Source organism: Euprymna scolopes, chromosome 36, assembly GCF_053919585.1.
Source record: "Euprymna scolopes isolate OS-2025 chromosome 36, ASM5391958v1, whole genome shotgun sequence".
NCBI classification, from domain to species: Eukaryota; Metazoa; Mollusca; class Cephalopoda; order Sepiida; family Sepiolidae; genus Euprymna; species Euprymna scolopes.
Genome location: NC_136517.1, coordinates 74,800,642 through 74,823,820, shown reverse-complemented (window position 1 = coordinate 74,823,820; position 23,179 = coordinate 74,800,642). Strand labels below are relative to the sequence as shown.

The 23,179-nt window shown below is 34.6% G+C and overlaps 1 protein-coding gene across 2 annotated transcripts in view; it reads left to right on the top strand.

The window, feature by feature from the left end:
• LOC145260608 (venom allergen 5-like) overlaps nucleotides 1–23,179 on the top strand; it is a 192,226-nt gene that overhangs the window by 144,114 nt on the left and 24,933 nt on the right. For both annotated transcript variants that reach the window (XM_080118904.1, XM_080118903.1), the window contains exons 3-7: nucleotides 4,748–4,820; nucleotides 6,521–6,612; nucleotides 9,330–9,420; nucleotides 14,105–14,241; nucleotides 21,814–21,902. In XM_080118904.1, coding sequence (XP_079975030.1) covers nucleotides 4,748–4,820; nucleotides 6,521–6,612; nucleotides 9,330–9,420; nucleotides 14,105–14,241; nucleotides 21,814–21,902 — 482 coding nt within the window. The remainder of the gene's footprint in view (nucleotides 1–4,747; nucleotides 4,821–6,520; nucleotides 6,613–9,329; nucleotides 9,421–14,104; nucleotides 14,242–21,813; nucleotides 21,903–23,179) is intronic.

Sequence of the window (23,179 nt, the reverse complement as noted above, 5' to 3'; positions counted from 1 at the left end):
ATTATAGGATTTTCAGAATGTGAGCGATTCAATGCCTCCGTTCAATCTCGAAAGACAAAGGATACCCCCTGTAGGTGCAGCTGCGCATGTAATTGTGTAGCAAGGGTTGCGCAATCTCCAACCACACATCTCCTGAATCAGCATTGCTTGAGGCCAGTGGCAAGGAGAAGTCCAAGACGACTGGAAACAATGCCGAGATAAGCGGAGAGCACATACAGCACCTGGAAGTCCCTAATAGTCACCCATCTGATACTAGCCAGGTTCATCGTTGCTTATCTTCGGTGATCTGATGGGAACCGGTTTGTCAAACGTGATTATGTCGTGAGAGATTATATATAATAAATTCCACAGACAATGTCGCTGCGATATTGTTTGTCTGTGGAATTTATTATATATAATCTCTCACATTCTGAAAATATGTGTGTGAACGTGTCTGTGTACATTTTCATACGCAATAACTGTCAATTTTCAGTCTACAGACTCGAAATTTGATATACAGGGTACTGAGATTTGGGAAAATATTTGTAATCCGTTTTCGGTGTAAACACTTGAAATTTTAGATATAGGTTCCTTGAACACGGATCTAACTTGAATTGAGACCCAAAAAATGTTAAGGGGTCATAATAGCGGTCAAAGTTTAAAAATTGGCCTGTTTTTTTTTTTGTTTTTTTTTCTCTCAACATACACCTCCAAACACTCGGGCAACGCCGGGTTGAAATTCTAGTATTATATATATATATATATATATATATATATATATATATATATATATATATATATATATATATATATATATATATATATGGGCTAATGAATCCAGGTTTTCGCTTTTTGTTTGTTACAGGAGCACCAATATTCTTCCCTAAACAGTTAGTACACAAACTAAACCTAGTAAATAACAAATAGGTTAATTTTGTGAATCGATATACCAAGTTGATGCGCCCAGCTGTGATAAAACATCATTATGTAAATACGTAAGTTTTCACATCCAAAAATACGAGAAGTGTGTGTGTGTGTGTGTGTGTGTGTGTGTGTACACGCGCGTTTTGAATGGAAACGACATTCTGAGCAAAAACAAATTAAAAATAAAACAAGAAACAAACAGTTTTTTTTTTATTTGTCTCTTATATAATTATTTTTTAATTGAAATCCAAAATAAAAACAAATAACATGACTTGCAGTTCTGAAAATTTGTTTTAATTTTCTACCCTCTTATTCTATCAAAAATAAAAGAAACACGTCCCCGTGAGTACACAGTGAACGCGGCATAAAAAATGACTAAGTTCAGCATTTGCTCCCCCCCCCCCCACCATTTATCCTCAAAAGCCCCCAGGGGACGTCAAATCCTGGTGAAAATGAACAAATGGCGCCGTTTTAGGCTTTAATATATGTAAATTTGAGTTCTACACCATGCAAAAAAAAAAAAAAATGACTAAGTCCATCATTCCCTCCTCCATTTAGCCCCAAAAGTCCCCAAGGTCTTAACATATTTAATTAGAGTTCAGCACCATGCAAAACTGCTAAATAGACGTACACATAAAATTTTGGATAAATATGGCACAAAAATGGAGTGTTTTTATTAGCTCTAAGAAGGCCCCTGGGGCACACCCAAAGGTTATCACGAAGTATAAACAAACAAAATTATATAGAAATCAGTTACAACTTTCCAGAAAGTTTTATAAAAATCCAAAGCATCAATTTTTATTTTTTATTTTTATTTATTTATTTATTTATTTATTTATTTATTTTTAAGCACAAAAGTGTCAATTTTAGCCATTTTAACCCGAAAGGCACCTCCTAGAGAGGCAACCGGAATTTTCCCGGAAAATCTGTTCTGTTACTTTTTTCTTATATCATGTTTAATGTTTGTGCAAAATTTCAAAAAATTCCAAGGCGTTGTCATTTAGAAAAGTGTGGACAGAAGAAAGGGTAAGGCTCACCCTTCTTTTGTCGGGGGACTAATAAGTCTTAAAGTGTGTTTGCACAATTCTTAAATTTTGCAGCTGAAATTGCTTTTGTTGTTATCTGTCCAAAAAGATTTACTATGACTAATTGAACACGCTTTCCCTCCTTTTTGTCGGTTGTCGTCTGCTAATAAAAATAAAAGAAATGGCTTTTTCTTTTGCCGCCTTCGGGTATCTGACCTTAAAATTGCAGCCACAAAATTATCGTAAGTTTGGATCAAGTCCTACCATTTATAGAAAAAATAATTTTATTTCAATGTTTTATTTTTACTTGAACTCTAGAAAATGACTATATTAATCTTGGTTATGTAATAGCTAAATTGGTTTGATAACTTTTTCAGGCATATCAACCCTTTTGGGATCATTTAAGGCAAAATTCAGTCGTTTTGGTAAATGTTTTTTCTGGTTAAAAGAAAACGTATCTCTTCATTTATTTATAGAGGTGTGTGAATCGTTTAGGGATACCATCAGACCGACAGTAACTTCGTTGTTGTCGAGCTAGGGAATGGTTCTATTTAGGCTTTACAGACTCTGAGTTTATTGCTACCGGGGAACGTCGACAGGACTCCATGTATTTTTGTAAGCCAGAGTGTGCTTATATTAGTGATCTATTTATTTATTTTTTTATTTTTTTAATCACGCGTGATTTATTTGGTGCTTCTATATTATAATTACGAAAGAATATTGAATGTCAAGTTTAAAAAAAAAAAAAAAAGTACCTACGTAATCGTCAGGTCGCAAATAGTAACATATCCAAAAATTATGGAAAATGAGATAGAAAAATAATTAATCAAAATAAAGATTTACGATGAGGGTGAAAACAGTTCCGATTAGGTTACATGCTGGGTCGGACATATAGGGTCACGTGACTAAGAAAAGGGGGAAGTAACTCAGTTGAAACGTAATGTGTATATATATTCAGAAAAGAAAAATAAACATAATCTGTTAATTTTTTAATAACTTTTAACTGTTTGAATGTTTTAATATTTTTTATAAAAAATAACTGAACTTGTGAGAAAATTAAAACTTAATTATCTCCCCTGTTAACTCTCCAATTAAAATCAGATTTTGGAACCAAATCGCTAGATTCTACAAATGTCTTTTTTTCATGAATAATTAATTTTCTATCTCATAGTTTTCCGTAAGTTTTGGATATGTTACTATTTGCGACATGAAAATTACGTAGATACGGTTTATTTTATTTGAAATTCAATATTTATTTCGTTATTATAATAAAGAAGCACTTGTGATTTTGTGCCTAACTTCCTGGAAGTGAAGGGTAATAAAATATAGATTAATTCGTTTCGTAGGTAAATGTCTGCAAACAATATGTATGAGATAGGTATGATTACTCTGGATGAGGACATGGGAATTTTCGCAACTCACAGAAAACGGAAAACTCAAATCGGTGCGTCATCACCGGAACTCGTTTAAGAACGTACTCAGGAGCTGTTTATGATAGATAAAGTTTGAATCATTGATAGGATTGAGAAGTAGCGTTACCGTTTTCTCTCCCTCTCTCTCCCTCTCTCTCTCTCTCTCTCCCTCTCTCTTTCTCAAGCTCAAGGTCGGGAATGTTGGATTTGAAAAGCCAGTGCCCTAGAGAAAAAGCACTATGCATGCGAGTATTGTTTTTTTTTTTTTGTTTTTTTTTCTCAACAGTTTACCAAAAACTGCTTGGGCCGCTTCCCTAAGCGTTTTGAACCGGTTTCCTCCATGGGAGGAGGTTTCTATATCAAATTCACACACACACACACACACACACACACACACACACACACACATATACATATACATATATATATATTATTTATCCGAAGGAAACCAGTTACATTTGGTCGCTACAAACACCCATCTGTTTCAGTCCATGAGACTTCGTCAGGCGAGCTTGAACCATTCAACGCCATAGAAAAAGTATTTTTTTCTATGGCATCGAATGGTTCAGGGTCGCCTGATGAAGTCTCATGGACTGAAACAGATGCGTGTTTGTAGCGACCAAATGTAACTGGTTACCTTGAATAAATAATAAAAAAAAATATTTTGCTCTTATCGAGCACTAATCTCGTTGTATTCATTAGTCCCTACTTTTGAACATCTCAAACCTGAATATATATATATATATATATATATATATATATATATATATATATATATATATATATATATATATATATATAATTCTGGTCACGTTAGGGTTTTACAGTTCTTGCAGGGCGGTGTCAGCATCCTTCTGCATACAGTGCCAAATATTCCCAAATGGTCACCATGATCACGTTCAATGTCGCTTACCAACGGCTGTCTAACGAGAACCGATGTGTCAACATGATTGTCGTATTCCAGTTTCGGGCGATTAGTAATAAGCAAAAGAGCGAGAAGGTAAAATCTGGAAGAGTGAACCTCCTAGAACTGCACAGGACTATACTTCAACCCGATAAGGTACAAGCCACATCAGCAACAGCCAAGATTATTTCGGTTTGATTTTGGTATGGAGTAACCCAAGGGAGGTGAGCTGCGTTAGGGTTAGAAAAAAATACGATAGGAAGATGGTGGGTTGATATGAATTTAATACGTTGCCATGGGGTGTTTGATGCGGTTAAGTGTTGTTTCCATAACACGGTCGGAATAATTATATTTTCTTATATTTTGAACAAAATTCATTTTCGAGAAGACACCACTGACCGCGCTTTTCCGGTGGTCAACATCTTCCCGGGAACTTTATTAACTTGATATGTTCCACGTTTTTGTTAACAGATGTTTTAATAGTTTCATATATTCCGTTTCAGTGTCCGAGAAAATTCCATGGAATCACTGGACATACAGCATGTATACCAACCAATCCGAATGTCTTGCAATCTGGTAAGAACAAGTTTACGCTTTTTTTTTCTCTATTTTTTTTTCTCGACCAATGAAATTTATATTTTGAAGATTGAAGAGTTGATTTCGACGTAACCTTATTGAATCGGCCATGTTAGTCACAGACTACCATCAAGCTTCACTACTACCCGGCTAAAGAAAAAAAATAGACGACTTGATAGCGGTTACTCTGCATTCATAATTGTAAGTGTTATATATGTTATACATTTTCTCTTTACTTTTCAGTGTATAAGGATTATTTGATACTGAAGATATTCATAATCGTACCCTACTTTCAAAAGAGGGGAGATATAACATATGAGAAATATTTGAAATCAAGCCTCCCCTTGCTGTTATTTCAGATTATTTGAAACCATAGCAAGTTTTAGCCAAGGCCAGAGATTTGGGGGGGGGGGAATATATATATATATATATATATATATATATAGTAATCGACATACAGTCCTGTTTCGTTGTATCACAACTCATCAGTGCTGCTAGACTAGCACCTCTCCCAAGCCGAGGATTGAACCTATAACCATCGCGTTCACACTCAGCAGTTCTACCAATCGACCTATGGGAGCGGCGCCCGTAAATTATCTCGCCAAATGTCTATTTAAACAAACATTTGTCCACCACTTTCACAGTGCTCTAACCGCTTGTTTATAAACAAAGAGAGAGCGTCGCATATTTCAGCCAATTAAGCAGCAGGTGAGATTACTTACGACAGTGCTCTACCCAAGGGGGGGGTCTTAAAATATTTGTAGTCATCGACATACAGTCCTGTTTCGTTGTATTACAACTCCTCAGTGCTGCTAGACTAGCACCTCTCCCAAGCCGAGGATTGAACATATAACCATCGCGTTCACACCCAGTTCTACCAATCGACCTATGGGAGCGGCGCCCGTAAATTATCTTGCCAAATGTCTATTTAAAACAAACATTTGTCCATCACTTTCACAGTGCTCTAACCGCTTGTTTATAAACAAAGAGCGAGCGTCGCATATTTCAGCCAATTAAGCAGCAAGTAAGATTACTTACGACAGTGCTCTACCCAAGGGGGGGGGTCTTAAAATATTTGTAGTCATCGACATACAGTCCTGTTTTGTTGTAGCCTGGCAAACCACAAGGGAGAAAATCAAGTAAAACAAAAAAAAAACCCAAGCAAAATTCATCCTAAAGCAGCAAAACTGAAGCTAGCCTACCAAGACACGATATATATACAAATGTGGGCAAATTTAGGCATATTTTATTGGTTTGTAAAATATAGTATCTTTATTTATCGATTGCCATAAAATTTTAACCATAGAATAGTATTATAATCGTCAAAAAGCCTCCAAATTTTCATGTACTTTCGTTCCATAGAACCAAAGATATGAGCATTTCAATATTTAATTTGATACTGGAGATATTTATAATCGTACCCTATTTCGAAAAGAAGGGAGATGACATACGAGTAATATTTGGAAACAAGTCTCCCCTTGCTGTTATTTCAGATCATTTGAAACCATAGCAAGTTTTAGTCTCCCCTCCATCAAGGCCAAAGGTTTGGGGGGAAATTTTCACAACGTTTCGACCGATGTTACCTCCGACCTTCTTCATGTGTTTTTTTTTTTTTTGTGTGTGTGAAAAAAAATCTATTTGAATCTCGTTATGGTGTCTCATTTTTCACGACTGTTATTATTACTGCCTTCCAAATTCAGGTATTACTGATGCAGACAAGCGGTTAATTGTGGACGCCCATAACAAGTACCGAACGATGGTTCAACCACCGGCTTGTGTCATGTTTAAACTTGTGAGTGATCTTTTTTTTTTTTTTTTTTTTTTTTCAATCTTCGGCAGAAATTAGAATCTTTATTCTGCCAATAATCACGATGTTTGTCCCAAGTAAAAGATTTTTTTTTTTTTTTTTTATTTTAAAATCAACATTATTTTTGTTTCTCTTTTAAAAATTGGGATATTTTTTTGGAAACCAGAAGTATGAATAATACAAATAAAACTATTTTATTTTTAAAAAATTACTTTTTTTTCAAAAAATAAATGTTTCACTTTTCTTTTTTTTTTTTTTTTATTAATGTATTATTTTACTCTTTTTCTTATCAATTATTGTGAAAATATATTTTAAAAAATTATTTTCTAATATTAGATTAGCTATTAAGTTTCCGCGGTTTTTGTTTCTGATTTTGGAATCTATTGCGTTTTCAAATTTTAGAATTTTGTTTTAGGGAATTCGTAATTTTTGTTCAGAACATTTCGAATAATTTTTAGTTTTTGCTGCGCACCTACAATTTATTTATATTTATTTTTTTTCTTAATTTTATTTTATTTATTTTATTTATTTATTTATTTATTTTTTTTTTTTTTTTTTTTCGGACAGATAATCCAATCCTGAAGATAATTCAATGTTAGACACAAAGTTGGTTTTTAAATAGGATATATCCAGCTTCCCAAAAGAGGGCTCGCTGGATGGAATAAAATAAAAATTAGACCAGTCAATGCGAATCTCATCTTCCAACCGAGGATAGAACAGATACTAGACTTTGATCCTAGTCTGGAGAGTTATCCTAACACTCAACTGTACATTTGGCATATGCAATTATTCTTGTATATCATTAGCCGATGATTGGTGTGTGCTGCAGATCTGCCACAGTGAAAACACTATCCAGAAATTATCAGCAAAACTGAATTAAAACCAGATTTAGTGCTCCATTTTCAGGCAGCAAAAAAGATCATTCTGATTGAACTAGCAGTGCCATATGAGAACAGGATTGATGAGACGTCTACAAGTCTGAAAAATATGGCTCTAGCTGGATCCAGTGCCATCGTATTCGCAGTTGAAGTGGGTGCAAGGGGATTTGTATGCTCGTCTGCCTACAATCTCATTGCAGGGAAGAATCGAAACAGAGCACTGATGCAATGAGTGAGGCAACGGAGAAGAGCTCCTGCTGGATCTGGTCGAGGAGGAATAAAATCAACTTTATGTCTTAATTTCCCTAATTTCACGGTGGTTAAGACCTTCATCTATGGCACTGAAGTGTATGGGTAAATAAAGAAAAAAAAAACACATGGGAGCAAAAGAGACATCCGGGAGTTATTACTTGGGTGTGGTCCACCCCCCCTAAACTGTAAGAAATAAAGGGCCGAAACACTTGATACAAGGGGTTTTCTCCTCTGAGGACTCTCTCTGCTCTTTAGCTCTCCATCCGAGTTTCCTTCCACTGAATTGAAATCAACCCAGTTTTAATTCCAGAAGGAAATAGACGAATCCTTGGGAAAAACTCCCGGCTGGCAAGTCGCTTATGAGAGAAGTTTGCTTTCGTATAAAGATTCTCTTTACCCTGACAGTGTTAAAAAGTGCGTTTCGTCTTAAATGCTAATAGGTGAGCTTGTGAATTCATAAACCAACTTCAATATTTATGGAAGAAACAATATATTTACTTTCACAAGTACAAACTTCATACTATGTCGGCGTCACTGTTTTATAGGAGTCTATCTTCCCAAGGACTGTAAAGTAAACTCCTATAATATGTCGTGTAATAAAACTGTCGTCAAATAAAAGAAAAATAAACTCTTTTATAAATAATACCAATATATTTGAGTGATTTATGCCGTTGGGTGCAGGTTGCTGAAAATTTAGACAGTGAAGAAAAGAAATTAAAGTAAGGTTTATTGGTCATTATAAATTTAAAATTTGAAAAGAATCGGAATCAGAAATTTAAAACAGAATCTGTAATCGTATCGGAATCGGAAAAAAATTAGAATCGTCCTATCACTATTGAACATACATAAATTGCTATTAGGAAGAATATCTTATTGGTCATTCGATGTTTTTACTGGTATTTTGCATCTCATCTTCTATAATATAAATCTCACCTGTCTGTTTGAATGTGTGTATGGATGTATGTAAGTATATCTGCCTAAAACTTTCGACAGAGGCGACGGATTTTTACGAGATCAGTATCATTTTAAAGTTCGACCCTTCAGACGATAAACATCGAAAAATTGCTTCAAAACATTAATTCCTTCACCCTCAACTGGGCACTTTTCTATGCGGGAGGGGGTGGGGTCGCTTATTTTCGAAAGTCATCCTCTTTTCGATTGACTAGCCTTAATTTAAATCTTTGCCACATCCGGTTTGGCGATGGACGCAATGGCAAAAACGCCACTTTTTTTTTTTTTTTTTTTTTTTCATGTTCTTTTCCTCCTTTGTGGTATGTGTTCGAGCCTACTACCACACTTTTTTTGCTCAACACACCTCCAAACACCCGGACAACGCCGGACACCGATGTGCTAGTATAATAAAGATCATGCTAGTGCAGGGCCTTTCATGTGTTGGGCTCAATTTGATAAAATCTGTCAAATCTGATTGAAACCGCCCCTATGCATGCGTAACTGACAACAAAAGTTCCAGAGCGAAGCCAGTTTAATTGTAGACAACTTATGGTGATTATATAACTTTTTTTTTATTATTCAAATGGTTTCAGTTCTTTTGGTTTTCTTTATTATTAACAGAGCTGGGATGAAGAACTGTCAATGCTGGCGAAGAAGTGGGCCGAGAATTGCGAATTTACACATGAGCCAAACTACCAAAGGAGAATTCCAGGTTTGCAGATATGTGCTATACATTTTGTGATCGTTTGAAATTTGTGTCTGAAATTTTCGTCAAATTTTTACTGAGAATTTATGCACCGCACTCTCTCTAATTTTTTATTATTTGTCTACTTTTCACGCCCATTTTTTCTCAGTTTTTTTTTTTATTTTAAAATGAAATTAAAACTATTAAAATATTTATCTCTTTTTTTGTAGTGCTAAGCGATAAGGGTGACCTAAGCCACTTCTGTGACAGGTTATTAGTCTGTTATGGATTTTCCTAATAAACTTCATGCTTTCCGTGCTTTTTTTACCCATCCACCCCCCCCCCCGTAAAATTGACCGAAATTTTTCCATAATTTAAAGCGCCAGTAGAGCAGCCAGATATAGGTAGGCAAGCATTTATCTGGTAAATAATTTACTAATGGAGGAATTATTTACTGCTTGCAGATCGATTTTGCCTGTCATTTCACAATAACGCCTCAGTTTATTTACATATAGGGGAATTTTTCAGGTTTGAATTCGTTCCTAATAATTACTAATTTACTTCCATTTTTTGTACAAAAACGAAACGAAACTTTTCATATCGTTTGATTCCGTTCATTTTGCTTCGTACATCTAGAAGTATTTAATTACAACCAGAATGTGGCAAGAAGTACCAAGGCTTAACGAAAAAACTATGAAACGTGAAAGTCATAATTAGGGCAACCCAAAAATTGTATTTATTAATCAGGTTAAGTAATTTAACAAATTAATTATATAAAAATTTCATAAATCAATCAAAATATTTAAAGTTCAGTTTATAAGAACATTCAATGTGCATTAATTGCATTTTTAGATTGCTCTGTCACAAAAAATAAACGAAACAAACAAAACCTTATCTTTTATAACATTCTTGCTACGAAAGTTTGCACCTTGGTCCTTCTTGGCAACACCTTTGACCAACTACGTTGATACCTATTCATAGATTCTGGTAGTTAGTTCACTGCACCGTGTCTTCTCAAAAAGACATCTATCTAAAAGCTAACTAGACTTAACATTGTCGTTCGACAAGAAATACACAGTGGGTTATGAGATGTCCTTTTGTGAAAAATGAAGTAATCAAAAAGAAAAAATCCATTAAGATGTTGCGAAAATCTTCCTAGTATTTTATAAAAATCTTTACGAGGGTCGTTCAATAATTAATGCTCCTGACCCACTTCCAGATGTCTAATCCAGCTGAAATTTTGTAAGTGCAATGATTTATATGTCTGAGTTATGTGGTAAAATAAAGCTTTGAACTAATTGTGGTTTCTGATTTACAAGTGCTTGAACTTAGTCGAGTGTGAAATAGAGCCTGTTGAGTGTCGCACAGTATTTCTATCTGAAAGGAAGCACACCACAGGAAACGTTTGAAATGAAAGAAACGTATGGGAATCATACCTCATCAAAATAACGTTGTAAAATGCTGGCATCATGAATTTAAAACTGGTCGGAAATCTGTGTTAAACTGCTCCAAGACCTGTCGCCCACCTTTTGCCTTTGATGAGGCATTCGTCAGTAAAGCTGAAGCTGCACTTTTGAACTATCAATGCATAACTATTCGCGAAATGGCCCAAGGGTTCAAGATTAGTACAGAGTCTGTGGAAACTATCATTCACGACCATTTGCGTAAGGTGCCTGCCAGATGGATTCCCAAGTTGCTGACAAAGAAGCAAGAATGCATTGAGTGGTCAAGGATGAATTTGGAGATGTACTAAGAAAATGAGTCAAAGATTTTGAAAAAGTGATTACACAGGATGAAACCTGGATCTATCATTATGATCGAGAGACCAAAACTCAGTCAATGTAGTGGAAGCACTTGGACTCGCCATACCCGAAGTTCTCATAGTTCTAGGAATAGGACAGAGTAATGATGACAGATTTCCTAGCTAAGGGTATCACAATTACAAGAACCTATTACGCTTCACTTTTGAGGAAATTAATAAAAGCTATAAAAATCAAGAGGCGGAGCAAGATTATCAAACGTATCTTCCTACTCCTGCAAGACAACACTTCAATCCACAAAGCCCATGTTCCCTTTGACTGTCACCTCTTCTCACCCATGAAGTTGTTTTTGAAAAGAAAGTATTTTTCAGATGATGCAGTCTTGATTTCCAAAGGCACGTCATGGCTGGAGGACCTATCTGAGGTGCTGATGGGAGAAATGCGTAACTCTTAGTTGGTTCCTGTGTAGAGAAAGACTAATAACTGTATGAGAAGTGGATTAGGGGAACTACTTATTGAACATCCCCTGTATACATTAAAAATATTGTGATTTGAATTTACAAAAATTCATTCTATTCAAAAACTTGTATATTTGCATGGAAATTTTATGAAATGTCTTTAAAAGAAAAAACACTTTAAAAAAATTATAGCCTACCAAATTAATACGGTTATTATTTTGCTTTGTTTGCAGATCATTATTATTCTAACAACTTTAAATACATTGTTTAACAATACTTTTTCAGTTTTCATACTGTTTATACTATTTTAAAGACAATTTGATAAAAAATAGGTATTTTTTAAATCAAATTTTTGCCTAGAAAAATCATATTTAGCAGTAAATATGTATAAAACCGCTGTAGATCACGTGTAAAAGCATTCTTTTTGTGGACTTTTATCCTAATCTCAATAGCTGTTATTTCAGCACGTTTTAGACCAAAGATAGTTTTACATACTTTTTAAATAATTAGAAGTTTGTTATGTGTATAACATAGTCGTTACATATCAACACTCAGGACCTACACATTGTAAGCAGGGGAACAGACAAGAAAGAATTTGACTCCCTATTTTCAGTTGAAACAGACATTTATTTACAGGTACTTTCAGAATAAAGCTGTGTCTCTTGTTTTAAAGTATTCTCGTACTCCAATGTACTTAACAAGACTCTACCATGTCGACCACGTGGTACTCTTTGTTTGTCCATGTCTAGGACGCGTCTTCCCTGTCGATCTTGGGCCACATATGTAACACGTCTGTATCTGTACTTCTCTGCGTTTTTCTTTTCTATAATCTTTTTTTTCTTTCTTCCTCGTTGTGCCGTCACCTCACACACCGCTAAGTCATTTGCATATAGCTACTGCTGCTTTCACATGCGCGTCTGTGCTCCATTACATGTGGACTAGTCAGGATTTCAAGCTGTCAACTGACATTGGACATGAATTTATGAGTCTCTTAAAAATCCTGGAAGTGGTTTATGATCATGATTCTTATGAATTTTAAAGCTTTTTATTAGTTCAAATGAATCAATATTGTAAATGTTGTTAATCTAAATCTTAAAAAGACATTTACATTGCAAGGATGCAATATAGTTCAGTATTTGACCAAAGTAAATAAATCTTTATAAAAGTAATCCTCATTATTTAATCTCAATAGGTATCAGCTAACTGAAAGGAAAGGTTGTTTCTGACAATTTCTGAGTATTCACCTAAAATTATGATTTAACTAATATTACGATAAAGAAAATATAAGAATTCGTATCAACCTTTGTAATGGTAAGATACAGTGAACTAAGTATTATAGTATCTGCTTGCTGCACAGTTGGAGATGAATAGATTACAGTTCTGAATTTTTTAAATGAGGTATGAATGTTTGTATTATTTACATTAATCGGAAAATTGTTCTCATCTTGAGTGTTATCTGTGCAACGTTTTAGTCGATGTAACCTCCGACCTTCATCGGGTGTTAAAGTCGCCATGTTTTAGCAGGAAAAACAGGGAATAGTTCTGCACTCCAAGATTTTGAACTTTTGGATTTAGTTGGAAGTAATGATGATGATATTGTTTCATGTTTGAACAACGGTTTCCTTGCAAAATTTCTGAATGTGTATGATGCAAATTTCCTGAATGTGTATGATGCAAAATTTCTGAATGTGTATGATGCAAAATTTCTGAATGTGTATGATGCAAAATTTCTGAATGTGTATGATGCAAAATTTCTGAATGTGTATGATGCAAAATTTCAAATTAATCTGAATATTATAAATAATAAAGATTAGTATTAAATACAAAAATGTGCATGAATTTAACCCTCGATGCCTCTGTTCAGTTTCAAGAGACAATGGATCTCTCCTGCAAGAGTAGCTGCGTATGTAATTGTGAGACAAGAGTTACACAATCTACAGCCGCACCTATCCTGAATCGGCACTGCTTGAGTCCATTGGCTAGGGAAAGACCAGGATGACTGGAAACAATGCCAATACATACATAGAGTAGATACAGCATCTGAAATTCCCAAATGGTCACCCATTTCAGTAGTGACAAGGCTCAATGTTGCTTAACTTCGGGGATCTAATAAGAACTAGTGTGTCAATGTGATTATGCTATATATTTAAATTTAACCAGCATTATTCTGAGTCAACGGTCCATAATCTTTACCTTATTTTTAAAGGGCCAAAATGCCTAACAATGAATAATGATTATATATATTATCAAATATGCACGGTAACATCAACTCCAGAATATAATTGCATGTAAAATAAACATAGAACTTGAATGGAGAAAATATAAGGTGAATAACCAACTATGGAATTAGTTTTTTTTTTTTTTTTTTTTTTTTTTTTTTCCCCCCCCCCGACATCTGACCAGTTCTCTAGTAATCATCTTCAGTTTCGAAATGTTTATAAAACAATATTCAAAATATACATTTCCATATAAATGTCTTTTCTCTTTATTTAGGAAAATATAATGTTGGTCAAAACCTGGCATATGGATACCAATCCTGGGAAAGTGTAATGAAGGCCTGGTATGACGAATATAAAGATTATAACTACGGAGAGATAAAACATAATGGAGTTGTCGGCCATTACACACAGGTATGTCATAGGTTAACATGCACTTCCTATATGATACCATGTTTTATTAGCAATATTTTAACTTTAGATATTTAATTTTAACAATATTTAAACTACATAAAAGATGTCTGGACTTTCAATTCCAAACCCTATTATAATGGTGTAAGGTTTTAATACCTCGTTGCCAGTGTTATTGTGACGTAAGTTTAGAATCACTCGTCGCCAGTGTTATAGCCTTGCAGGTCAATAAAAATCGAGTGGCCTCTGGGCCTTGATAAGTGGTGATGCCTATGTAAAAAAAAACAAAAAAAAACCATAGTATAGTTAACAAAAAGTGTATTAACAAAAGTATGTTACAAAAGTACACGTCATGATTCTAAGAGCCATAACTGCCACAAATTGCTGTTATTTATTCCTTCCCATCGCAGGAAGATGTGACACGAGGTCGGAAGTTTGTGGAAGTCAAGCCAGCGCCTCAAAGGAAGAGCACTCTGGCATTTTGAAAATTGCCTAGGCAGCCCTGTCGGCATTCTCTGGTTAGAGCGCTACAGGCAGTAAGCAATAAACTTAGTCCATCCGAAAGACCAGAGACAAGACCTACAAGGATGGACCTCCTAGGACTTCTTAAAATGAATGTCCCAGCCCGCTAGATTAAACGTCACCAAAATGATCTAGTTTTTGCAAGACTGATTTCTCGATCATACAAACATAAAGAAATATAATGTGAACAAACATCTTACCTATGTTGCCTCCTATAAATCTGATCCCTATCACAGTGGCTCCTTATGCCTCGGTGTAAGGGGAACAAAAGAAATGTTCATTTTCTGCATACCTGCTTCAGTTGATTTTTATAAATGGCTGCCTAGATAATGTTCGTAGGTTCTTCATTATAATAGCGAAATTTGAAAGTTTAAATATTGAATTTTCAAGTAAAACCAATAGTATCTACTTATTTGTCATGTCAAAGTAATGAACATATCCAAAAATTACGAAAAACGATAAGGTAGAAAATTATTATCAATGAAAATAGTTTTCAAAGACAATTAGCGAAAATTGAGTTTTGCAAAAAAAAAAAAAAAGCGGAAAGTTTGAATCATAACAAAAGGGAGATAAATATCTTTCAGAAAACTGAAAATCTTTGGCTAATTTAGCGAAACTAAATATTTGCTAATTATCTTCGAAAAATATTTTCGTTAATAATTTATTTTTTACCTTATCGTTTTTCGTAATTTCTGGATATTTTCATTACTACAACATGACAGTTAAGTAGGTTCTATTGGTTTTATTTGACATCTAATATTTCAATATGCAAATTTCGCCATTATAACAAAAACGAACCCGTTCGTACTCATTTGATTTGAACAAATTTCTTTTGAGTCTTTGCTTAGACTTGATTTGTTTAAAATTGCTAGATATAGGTCAGGCCTGTTAAAAGAGAACAATTTTTAATGTGTTTACGTGTTGTAGGAGCATGCGTCCAATAGTAGAGATGAGGCAAAGGGTTAATGTAGGAAAGAGTACGTGGAAACAAGTTTTGACGATAGCCATGTTGGCTTGTTTTACTCGCGTTAGCCAGGGGCCAACGGCCCCAAGCGAGGTTTGCTGCCGGCGAAAGCCAGGGAGAAAGAAAAAGGAGTTGCCGAATTCGCTCAGCCACGTGATTGAGAGCTGGCTTGTGATTGGACAAGCCAGGGAAGAAATGGACTTCAAATCTTGAGCCGTGAGAATTAACTTCTGCTACTATGCTTGTTACAAGTTAGTCTACTACAATATTCACAAATACGAATATGAATAATCAGTCCTCGTCTAAAAAATTTAGAAGCTTAACAATCACCATATAATTACTTCTTATTGGTCATTTCGTAATGCATCTTTAAAAATATCTCCATAGCAATTTTATTGTTTTGCAATCGACATCAAATTACAACTTTTTTTTGCTATTAACAGAAAAAAAATATACAACTTTATTATTTTTCTTTTCCGTGTGCTTTTTCTGGGATAAAAATCTATGATGTTTGGTTTGTGTATTTTGTTTTAAGCCATTTAATGCTGAATCCATTAATTTTGGAAAAAGTTTTTTTTGTTTTGTTTTCTTTTGCCGTAAAACAATAACTGGTGCTTCTATATTATACAAACGAAAAAATATTGAATTTTAATTGAAATAATTGGTACTTACGTAATTGCTATGTTTCAAATAGTAATATACCCAAAAATTACGAAAAACTATGAGGTAGAAAAATAATTATTAATGAAAAAAGAAGTCACTATATTACGCTTACTAAAAGAGATAAGTTTAGAGGGAAGATAATTAAGTTAGTTTGCTTACGTCACGTGACGAATGTAATTCAAAATGTCGGACAAAATATATTCTTCATAAAAACTTTCTCGAAAACAGTTTTTCATCAATTATTATTTCTCTACCTCATCGTTTTCCGTAATTTTGATATGTGACAATTTGTAACATAGCAATTACATAGATACCAGTTACTTCACTTTTTCTTTCGTTTGAATGATATAGAAGCGCCAAATAAACAAACCAAATTAACTAACATGTAAGCATGGGTCGTCTCTCACGTGATGATAGTAAAGTGATTCCTATGACCACGAGGCCCGACGGAAGTTGGGTATTTATTAGTGATGGGACGATTCCAATATTTATTCCCGAGATCGTACTAAATTTCCGATTCCGATACAATTACCGATTCCAATTATTTATAAATGTCTAAATATTTAACTACAAAAGTGTTATTTTGTCCCGATTATCATAAAAAAAAACCTATTAAATATGCTTATGTTTTCTCAAACGTAAAATCACATTTGTGAGGGGGGGTCTAGAGATTGTAATCTTACTGGAAGTTTAAATCAATAAACATGTATTTTATTTTTACTACAAGCAGTAGGTTTCTTAAACATAAAATCAAATAAAGATAATTTAAGGAATCGGTTTTGGTATCGGAAAAAAGGCTCAAATTTTTCCGATTCTGATACACCGAAAAGCTCCGATTTTTCCGAAATCCGATTCCGATTAATCGTCCCAACACTATTTATTCTGTTCTGTCGCCAGGGGATCATCCTTGCATGCCATACATAAAATATCGAAGAGAAATTTAGGTGAAAGCTACGATTAGAGAAAGTACGAAGAAGGGGTTTACGTCTTCTAACGAAAGTGTTTACTTTTTTATCGACAATTTACTTTGTTTAGATGCGTGTGTGTCGTCGCGACAACTGTTATGTTGGGGGGTTAATCCTATGGGATGGTTGTGATACAGAATAGATGAGAAAGAACGAGAGGTAAAGAATGCAGGCTTTATTTAGAAAAGACGCCATGACAGTAGGTGTACAAGGGAAGTAACTCTTCCTAACTTCCGATTTGCCCAAGGGACTTAACTTGCACAACAACAATAAATAAAACAGTCGATGGTTTTTAACGTAATCGTAGCATAGCTACGTTCGTACCATGATCACAAGGCGTGAGTGTTGGTTATTGTCCAAAATCCTCCTCTATTAAAAAAGAAAAAAGATCTTATGTACGCACCCGTGACGAAACGAAAATATATTTTTAAAAAACACGTAAATTGGTCAAATAGTTCCATTTTCATGAAGATAGGTTTTAGCAGTTAATAGGAATAAACTAATTAATAATGTAAACAATAATTGATAATGTATTTATTACAACATAAATCTAGTAAGAATAAATTATCTCCCTTTGTTTCTTGATTTTTTTTTTTTTTTTTTTTTTTTTTTTTTCAAAGTAGCAGACAAGATAGTCACTTCTCCGATATTCATAAAATTTTTTTTTCCTATTTCAAAATAAAGCTACAATTTTTGTAATTTTTGGAATATGATCTATAAACCAAATTTCAAGTCTGTAGATCAAAAACTCGTTGAGTATATAGGTTGTGAAGTGTCCTCACTCACCACATTCTCATAGATATACAGATTTATTGTTAAACTGTCTAGCATTTAACAGTTAATACTAGTAACAAAATAAAGAGAAAACACTAAATATGTTTATGTAGATGTTTTCACAGTGGAAGTTCTAGAACAGTGATTTTAATCATTTAATTAAAAAAAATTATTCGGTTTTCTAAATTTCCTAATCAAAATGATGTAATATTTTAAGAGATGTGACCAAGTTTATCTATTCATAATTATATGTTCAAGGCCATTCTTGTACTGCAAAAATGATCCAAAAACGTATGGCAAAAGAAAAAACTACCGTAGAAAATAAAATTATCAAATTGCGAATGTTAAAGGAAGTTGCGCCAAGCAAAAACTGCCAGCATCAATCCAGGGAAGCTTTAAATTGTAAAGAATTCCAGATGAAACAAGTGAAGCATGCATGGTCCCCCGTCAGTGCACATGACAAAGTTCAGTATTTGCCCCCTCCTCCATTTAGCCCCAAAAGTTCCCAGACGACGTCAAATCCTGGTGAAATGAATAAACGGTGCAGTTTTATGCCTTAACATATGTAAATTTGAGTTCTGCACCATCCAAAAAAGTCCATCATTTGGTCTGCCTAATGTAGCCCCAAAAGTCTCCAAGGCCTTAACATATTTAAATTTGAGTTTAGCACCATGCAAAACTGCTAAATAGACATACACAGAAAATTTTGGACAAATATGGTAAAATAGTTCCAAAAATGGAGTGTTTTTTTTTTTTGTTTTTTTTTAGCCCTAAAATAACCCCTGGGGCACACCCAAGAGTTATCGCAAAGTATAGACAAACAAAATTATGTAGAAATCAGTTAGTTACAACTTTTCAGAAAGTTTTATGAAAATCCAAGGCATCAATTTTTTTTTTTTTTTTAATAAGCACAAAAGTGTCAAGGTTAGCCATTTTAACCCGAAAGGCACCCTTAGTGGGACAACCAGAGTTTTCACGGAAAATCTGTTCTGTTATTTTTTTACTCCTATCATGTTTTGTTTGTGCAAAATTTCAAAAACTTCCAAGGCGTAGTTATTGAGAAAAGTGCGGATGGACGAACAGACGATGGTAAATTTACAGGTCCACCCTCCTTTTGTCGGCGGACCAAAAAAATGTAGTATTAATTTAGTCAGGATTGGTAAAGTAAAACTATGACTGAAAAAAGATTCAGTATATTTTATTCAGCGGTTTTGGTACCTGATTGCTCGTTCTTGTCACCTCTGAATATAAATATAATCGTCCAAATTTTGTGAAAAATATTCCAACACAAGCAGTTCAGTTCGGCTTTGCTTGGGCCCTATGCACTGAATTGGTGGAGGAGTTTGGTAGAGTCTGCAAAGCTCAACTCTTAACTTTGACCTCTTGGCAGACAATTTTTCGCTCAAAACTGATTAAAAAGCTTGCTACATGTCTGAATACCCTTTATGGAAAATGTCAAATGTTTAGACCCAAAATTGGCTGAGTTATTTGTTAGCGATCGCAATGGTCAAATTTTTGGAAATTTTACTCCTTGGCAGCCAAAATTTCGGCCAAAAACTGATTAAAAAGCTTGCCTTATGTCTGAATACACTTCTTGTAAAATTGCAAATCTTTAGACTAAAAATTGGTTGAGTAATTTAGTAGAGACCGCAGAGATCAAATTTTTAAAAACGTTTACCCCAATTTTGACCCCCTTAACATTTGTTTTTGGCTCAAATAAAATTAAAAAGTTTGATCCATGTCCAAGTAACCTACATTAAGATTTCAAGTGTTTAGACCCAAAATTGGTGGAGTTTTGACAGCCAAATTTCTGCCCGAAAACCAATTAAAACGATTTTCCCAAATCTCAATACCCCTTATGTGAAATCTCGAGTCTGTAGATTGAAAATTAACCGAGTAGTTTGGTAGGGAAATGTACACAGACACACAATTATAGATATACGAGCATGGGTTCCCGGCGTTGCTCGGGTGTTTGGAGCTGTGTTGAGCAAAAAAAAAAAAAAAAAAAAAGTGGTAGTAGAAAGGCAGGCTCGAACTTGTACCGCGAAGGAGGAAAAGAATGGGAAAAAACGTGACGTCTTTGCTGTTACAACCACCGCCAAACCGGAAGTGACGTAGTTATGAATTAAGGCTAGACAATGGAAAAGAGGGGATGACTTTCGAAAATATCGGTGAAAAAAGGCGACCCCTCCCTGTAAAAAAGTGCCCAGTTAAGGGTGAAGAAATTAATGTCTTTAGCCAATTTTTCGTCTGAAGGGTCGAGCGTCCAAACGATACTGATCTTGTAAAAATTCGTCGCCTCTGTCGAAGGTTTTAGGCAGACATGCATGCATACATACATACAATTTATATAATTTTCGACCCAAACCGATTAAAAAGCTTGCCCTATCTCTGAATACCCTTTATGTAAAATTTCAAATGTTTAGACCAGAAATTGTCTAAGTAATTTGGTAAAAACCGCAGAGATAAAAAAAATTTTTTACTTTGATCCCTATTATGACCCTTAACATTTATTTTTTTGGGGGGCTCAAATCAAGTTATTAAGTTAGATCCATGTCCAAGGAACCTATATATAAAATTTCAAGTGTTTATACCCCAAATTGTCGGAGGAGTTTGGTAGAGTTCACAAAGGTCAAATCGTTGAATTTTGACCCCCTTAACAGCCAAATTTCTGGCCAAAAACTGATCACTAAGATTTGGAAAAATCTTAGTACCCTGTATATCAAATTTCGAGTCTGTAGACTGAAAATTGAGTTATGTGTAGGGAAATGCGCACACGCACACACTTTCACTTTTATAGATATACTAGCATTTCAGCCCGACGTTGCCCCGGTGTTTGGAGGTGTATGCTGAGCAAAAAAAAAAAAAAAAAAAAAAAAAACTCATTTTTTTTTTTTTTTAATTTGACCCCCCCCCCCTATTATGACTCCTTAACATTTGTTTTGGGCTCAAATAAAGTTATTAAATTAGATCCATATCCAAGGAAAATATTTCTAAAATTTCAAGTGTTTATACCCCAAATTACAGGAGGAGTTTGGTAGAGTTCTCAAAGATCAAATCGTTGAACTTTGACCCCTTAGCAGCCAAATTTCTGGCCAAAAACGGATCACACCGATTTTCCCAAATCTCAGTACCCTGTATATCAAATTTCGAGTCTGTAGACTAAAAATTGACAAAGTTATTGCATAGAGTAATTAATGTACAGACACACAGACACTTTCACATTTATAGATAGACTAATAGATTAAACAAAAATATATACGTATACATAAATATGTATGGAAACAATTTTTTGTTTACTGTAAAGATTTTACGCAAATATTATGCAAGTATAAACCATGTAGTGATATTATTTTTGCTGAAAGATACCTATTTTTAAAAATTCCGCTTTAGTCTAATTGTAAACCTGCACCAAAAAATATTAGTCTCGTCTTTTTTTTTCTTACAATTCGAAGTTTGTTGATTTCAGCGTTCTAAATATTCGTATGAAAAAGAAAATGGACGAATCCATTTTGGGGTTCTCACCCTCAGATAAAATGAATTAAAGAAAAGTGTTTACTTTTCGTAAAATTCACAATATTTATGCGTTGTTTATTTATTTATTTATATTAATTTATTTATATTAATTTATTTATATTCATTTATTTATTTATTCATTCATTTATTCATTTATTTATTTATTTATAGATGGTTTGGGACAGAACGACGAGAATTGGATGTTATTTCGCCAACTGCAAAAACCTGAGGAATTATTACGTTTGTAATTATGCGGTCGGGTGAGTTGTTAGACTGTTGCAGAGTGGTGTGAAGGTGCCAATCAACCATACAACTACAAGGTGGACACAAAAGCAAAAAAAAAAAAAAAAAAAAAAAACGGCAATAGCAAAAAAAGAACGATAGACAACCGAGATCGTTTAAAGACGATGACTGTCGTCTTTTATTTACCGAGAATCGAAATGGTAAATTATTGGCAATGGAGATTGTTTATTCAGGATCAGTCAAAGTGATACGGAATCAATCACTGGAACAGTTAAGTGGACGTCGGTGGGCACTGAAGCAAATAGCTGGGCGTCGGTGTACACTAGAACATGTAGCTCGACCCAGTGGATGCTGGACATCAGTGAGCTCTGAAACGGGTAACTGGACGTCAGTGGGTTCTGGAACAGGTAGCGGATTGTCAGTGGATTCTGTGTCATTGAGCTCTGGTAACTGAACGTCAGTGGGTATTGGAACAGATAGTTGGGCGTCAGCGAGTATTGGAATAGACAGCTAGAACAAGTAGCCGGACGCCAGTGGGTTCTGGAATAATAAGTGGGTTATCAGTAGATTTTGTATGTCGGTGAGCTTTGGTAACTGGACGTCAGTGACTACTGGAATAGATAGCTGGACGTTAGTGGGCTCTGAAACAAGTAGTCGGATGTCAACGGGCACTGGATACTGGTAGCCGGAGGCTGTGCGTTGCTGGAGGCTGCAGGAGTGAGGTGGAGTTTACTGGTTATAGAGAGTAGTCCTAGAAGGCAGGCAGTAGTAAAGAGTGGAGTTTGTATGCAAGTAGTTGGCCCTGAAAGGCCTTTTTCAATCGCAATGATAGTTTGTGGTAGTTAGTATTGAAAAGGTTGTTTGAACTATTGATGTTACTGCTGCTAAGACCCTTTCTTTGCATAGTTCGGAAGACGTTGAAGTCGCATTCCGGGTGGCTTCATACTCCTTAGTCGGATTAGTTCTTTCTCTTTTTGCCAAGAAAATGTTCTCTTTATAAAAGTACTGAAGTTACAGACGACGATGCAGAAAAAAAAAAAAACAGCACAGAAATAACTATTAATTCCTGACCGAACTTCTTACAATCAAGTGTTTTAGCTGTTTTTATACATTAATTTCGGTTCGAAATTAATTTGTTTTTGTTTAGTTGTAAAAAGTCAAGTTTCTATGTGCGTTCTCTCGGTTGCGATAAAAACAAGACTGAAGTTGTGAACACGCATGCGTGGGGTGACTTCGAATATTGTTGGTTATGTGTCTGTTTCTGCCGACAAGCGTAGCCATTGTTTGTTTGTTT